Below are 5,714 nucleotides of genomic sequence, written 5' to 3'. Positions count from 1 at the left end.
ATGTCTCACGAAAGTTTAAACAATTTAATTACATGTGGTGTTTTGTAAATTACAACGTTTTTGTTTCTAAAATACTGAATGATAACTATACCTTCTCCAACGGCAATAACGCGTGGATGTCGCGATGCCAGCATAGGCGCGAAAGCCACCACTTCGGAGTCGAGGCTCTCGACCAGCAGGTAGTAATCGGACACGGCCACGTCACGCAGCGCCGTGTGACTGCCGTCAGAGAACTCAATGTCGATGTCCAATAAGCCCTCCTGTAAATGTTTACTTTTTATAACTGCTGAATTAAATTAAAGATATACTTTGCACTTTTACATTCATTGTAAACCTACATTGTGTTTTTAATTTTGATTTCCTAGACAAACGATATAAAACACATTTTTAACTAGGATATGAATAAAAAAAACACCAAATTGTTAAATTCAACGTATTATTTTCTGTTGGCTAATTTATCGGTTTTGCGTATACTTGTTTTCTATTGTCATATGTAATTGTGTATTATGCTTTCCTTTAAAAGTCTACCATAGATTTGGGAAGTAAATCAGATTCAGAGCTTAATAAAAAGTACAATCTACTAATATTTTTCAACAGAGAGCTCATTAAAGCAGACATAAATCTATATCTTAATTGGCAACATTTCTTATTAGTTATCGTCTAAAACAAAAACCTATGTCCTTTATTTCTTATGCGATATATTCTCAAATATTTTTACAAAGAACCTTCGTTTCCTTTGTTCTACCAAAAATAAACTTTTGCCTATTTCATAAGAATAAAAAATATCGACTGATAATAAAAAGCTGCGTATGGTACATCGTATTCAATACAAAATAAACAAAACAATCAGGGCGTGGTGAAATAATAAATTTAGGGAGAATGTATTTGGTATATCAGTAATACAAACGATGTATTCGCTCTTGTTATTTCAATCTGTAAAAAAGAAAGATTTGTATTTTGGTATGTAACGAAAATACTCGAAATCTACTGGGCCGATTTCAAAAATTCTTTCACTGTTAGAAATCGGTATTCTCAGTAACATTGGGTACATTAATATTTTTTAATTCCGAGACAAAATTACATTATCTGAGACATTAGCTGTTCAAATATTAAATGTGAATGTTCAAAATTGTAATACAATGACAATAAATTTAAGAACAGAGCTTTTACATGCAACTTTATGCATTTTTCTTCTTTAATAGCTATTTCCTTGACATCTCTAGAGATTACTTTACGAGGAATTTTATCCAGAAAAGTATTTTTCGACTTTAAAATATTGCGGTATCTAAAGTTATTAATTGTTTGCTAAAAAGATCCTAAAGTTAAGTAATAATCAACACTGAAAAGCGTAGATACTAAGCAATCATATCATTTTGTCATTTGACTTAAGTTACAACTAACTCGTAACTTAAAAGATACGTTCTTATAGGTCACCTCCATTGACCGCAACAATAAGTGGTCACGCAATATGACGATTAATACACTTCATTTCAAATATTATAACATATTCATGTTCAAACGACTCACAAAATACAAACTTCAACAATGAAAGAGTTATACACGTAATAATGCTTGTTTTTTGTTTAATTAGGAATAGATTTAAATCATTATTAGAAATGATTTAGTTTGATATTTAAACATTTTTCCAATAACTTTTTAAATATAGGACTGCTTAAGTAAACATTAAAGTTACTAAGTACTTCTTTAAAGTTTATATACAAGTTGTGTCTTCCAGCGGTCCTATTATTTTAAAAGAAAAAAGGTTTTAAATGTTCCCAACGTAAAAGGTTCTCAGTTTAAAAGTAATCATGTACGCTATCCTCAGAAGTTACAAAGTAATTTCGCAAACAACTTTCCTATCCGTTCGGATCTCTGGGGAAATTCACAAAATCTAGTCTCATCCTGTACAACTCCTAAAACGGAGAAACGTCTGAAATTCCTCCGTCTTAGGCTTAAAAGACCTAAAACTTTGCGTATATAAAATACGAATGTCTTTATATTTATAAAAGTTAAGAAATATGTGAAAAACTTTCTACATTTTTTCAAATGCTATGAAAACGTGCCATTTCTTTGGCTGAAGAGCGAAGCCGTTAAAGTTTTTATTTCGTATTTGCCAGTTTAGGCCAAGGTTATTCGATACTTAATGATGAATGAGGCAGAGAAGCTTCCACTACTAAAACACACTAATTGTCGTAAATTTCTGCTTAGTTATTTTACATGAGATTTTTAAAACATTTTACAACACATTAATGTATCAAAGTTAATTTCGATACTAAATATGAAAACAAAAGCAAAACATATGTGGATAATAATTGTAGGGTTACCTGGTACTGAGCCGTGAGTCGTCTGGTGACGGTTGTTTCGGAGACGTATCCGTTCTCAATAGCGCTATCTGGTGAGATGTTCAGCTGCAGGCCAGAGATGACACGCACCAGCAGCCGAGAGATCGTCACTTTGTCATTCACCACACGCACTTCACGGAGACCGATCACACGACCTATACAAATGTATCTTATGTTTCTCTTCGTTATACTATATAAGACCAATTGTTCCGCTTAGTATTAAAAATCGACGAATAATTAGAGTGTGAGTCCACGTACCAGTAATAGGTGACAGAACTTGGACTTCCGTGCGTCCAGTACTCCTGCCTTGTAGCACGCGGTCTCTCAAGGTAGCGATGCGGGGGTCAGAGACACGGAGCAGCGCCAGCACCAGCTCGGTTACCTGCAGCCACGTGCGCCGCGACACCAGGTACGACACGCGACCCGAATCGTGGTCCTTCGCAAGGAACCGAGCGTAGACCTATAGAAAATTATGTGTGTAAAATTCTATTGCGGTGTCTATTAATGTCAGAAGATCATCGCATCGTAGATACCTATAGTAATCTACCTCGCTTCTTTATCTTCGGAAAAAGAGTTCATGATTGAAACAAAAGAACCTCGACAAAGTTCCAATTGAACCATCATATATATTTTCGGTGTAAAAGATTGTTAACAAACCTCGACATTGCTTTGCTGATATCTCAACCGACAGGCTCGTTGTTCAGTGAGTGAGTTGGTGCCATCAGGACGTGCGCCGCCCCATCCTCTAGCCGACAAAGAGCGCTTCAGTCTGTCCTTAGCGTTCGCGTCATCTGGTACTTTCCAACCTAAAACATACAACATAGTTAAATTACTTCATCTAGAGATGAGATAGGAGTAGGGGAATACAAGACAAAATCTGAAGTACTACAGTCGTCTCGGTATAAAGCTTAAATAGAAATACAACTAAATATAATACATACATTTTTATGCAAAATAACAATACAGCAAAGTACATAATGTTGTTTTACATTCATATAATTTCTTTAGAACAGTACAGTAGTACTTTATCTAAAATTCCCACAGCCGCAGCTGGCGTATGTGAATATATACTTAGTTTTTTAAAGTGCAGTCTTCACTTTGACTCTTGCATTTTCATTTTATAGCTCTCCATATTCATTACTTTAATATAACTTTTATAAAAAGCACTTAAGAGATTTTTACGTATTTAATTTCATTTAAAAGAATTACGTGATAATATCAGATTATAATTATGATTATTAACTAAAACTATTTCTGAATACCTTACAATTAAAAGTATTTATCAAAAAAAATGCGATGTAAATTACAATAAAAATATATAATGCAATACTTTACGCTTTTATGACATCCATCAAATATTACGTAAGTGCTTTCCAAACATACTATATACCTTTGATTTGCGAGAGTCGATTGTCGTCGACGTCGATCTCGAGTGGGTACTCCGGCATCCAGACGGTGAAGCGCGCCAGCCCGGTGTACGTGCCATACTTCACGATCACGGACGCGTTCGACGAGCCCCGGATCTCGGAACCGTCGACGTACACAGAACTACACGACGATGATACCTATACACACCAACATTATTGTAAAAAAAATTGCCAATCGAAATGAGAATCTCCTTTTTATAGGCCTTTACAAAGTCATTCAAACGCAGGTTAAGAGCAGACGCACGCCTTTCACTAAACTATCGACAACTGTTGTTGTTGTCGATTGTTTCTCAGTCAATTCAATTGTTTAGTTGCACAACTAATAATCGAGTAGTGTTATAAGCTCATAGGAAGAAAAGCGCGACAAAACAGCTGTGCGATAGTTTAGTAAAAGGTGTGTGGGCACTCTGAATACAAGACAGAAGAAGGTAGAGAGAAAAATTGCTTATTGGGGACCTATAGGTAAAGTTAATTTTCTTTAAAGAGTCTCTAAATTTTCTCTATATGTCTCAAAATCTCTAAAAAGTCTCTAAATCTACTAGTGTTAATATGCCTATAAGATCCTTTTAATTTCTATTTAAATTTCTTTCTATTTTCTATTTTAAATTCTATTCGTTAGCCAAAATTCGTGACACTCATGACCCATATAACCTTGCTTAAATATCATGTAAGCCTGCATTTATTCAAAATATACTTCAGTTCTTACAAAATGTAAACGAGTAAACCGCATCACATAAAGAGATTTGCTCCCCAGTAAAGAACACAGGCCATCAGGCAGCTTGCCAAAGCATTACCTAAATGGATACAGATATTTACTACCTTTATCTGCATGTATAAAAAATGTTTGCAAACAATAATTCAGAATACATTATAAATCTTTCAATAGATTTTATAGTACAACGTTTGAATTTTCCTAGATGTACAATATCTGTAAAAACACTATTTTCATTTGCTATAATAATGTCCCCTTGCCTTCCATTTTAATAATTTAAAAGACTAAATTGTAATGGAAGAAAGTTTTCACTTTGCAACACAAGAGACGGCTGACATTTCGCTCTCCCAAGAGAGCCCTATTGCTTTAACCTGAAACTTTATTCAAAGACTTTAAACTTTAATATAATGGAATATACATTGTATTAACAAAAGACATTAGAAACATCAAAAGTATAGAAGAAATTACATTTAATTCGTTTCTACTTAAATTGGTAATAATAAAAGCATTATTATGTAGTATTACGCCGTTATGATATTGACTTTGCGGAAATATAGACAATCCAATAACGAAGTTATGTCTGAGAGAGATGAAATTAACCAACTTTCAATAGAAAAAACGCAAATAGATTAAAAACAAATACAATCTGATATTTACGGCATATTTAATTTAGTTTAGTTTGTTAGAATTTAAACTACAATAAAACTAAAAAAAAGAATTGTATTTGAAGTGTCCGTAAGCCAAGCTATAGTGGTCCCATCTTTACGAGCGACATTTATTGAAATGGCCATTTTGTGGTGGGAATTCTATAACTATTCGATTTTTTCTTCTTTCAATTACGTTCGAGAATGTTTTAGTTTAAGATTATAACCAGCACCAAAGAATTTTAGTTATGTGATTTAATAAAAACATGTTATTAGGAGTTTTGTTCTGACATTCCAAAAGGGATTTTAACCAATACTTTAGAGTTTTAAATACGCCATATTAATATAAAGCATTAATAGGACTTTACTACTGGAACACTAGAAAAAATAAATATTTTCTGTTTTTTTTTTTTTGTCAGACAGTAAGACACGACTAAAAGTGTTTCGGGAATGAAAACCCACAGATATACAACAGCTCGTCCTTTGCATCTATTGTAATCTTACAAACTCGACCTTATCTTAGCCGACCCCAATTTCATTGAGTGCCGTTATCGCAAGGAAACTACTTGCCTTAAGCACGCTCTCATCT

The 5,714-nt window shown here is 33.7% G+C and overlaps 1 protein-coding gene across 1 annotated transcript in view; it reads right to left on the bottom strand.

Annotated features, from left to right (window-relative positions):
* The window catches only part of LOC106109074 (transmembrane protein 132B), a gene marked incomplete at its 5' end in the record, with an annotated part of 16,274 nt that overhangs the window by 4,177 nt on the left and 6,383 nt on the right, over positions 1-5,714 (bottom strand). Inside the window, 6 exons of the mRNA XM_013290474.1 lie at positions 92-260; positions 2,325-2,497; positions 2,601-2,802; positions 3,000-3,148; positions 3,733-3,907; positions 5,696-5,712. Of these exons, the coding sequence (XP_013145928.1) occupies positions 92-260; positions 2,325-2,497; positions 2,601-2,802; positions 3,000-3,148; positions 3,733-3,907; positions 5,696-5,712 (885 nt within the window). The remainder of the gene's footprint in view (positions 1-91; positions 261-2,324; positions 2,498-2,600; positions 2,803-2,999; positions 3,149-3,732; positions 3,908-5,695; positions 5,713-5,714) is intronic.

Source organism: Papilio polytes, unplaced genomic scaffold (assembly GCF_000836215.1).
Source record: "Papilio polytes unplaced genomic scaffold, Ppol_1.0 DF821289.1, whole genome shotgun sequence".
Lineage (NCBI taxonomy): Eukaryota > Metazoa > Arthropoda > Insecta > Lepidoptera > Papilionidae > Papilio > Papilio polytes.
This window is presented reverse-complemented; position numbering and strand designations above follow the sequence as displayed.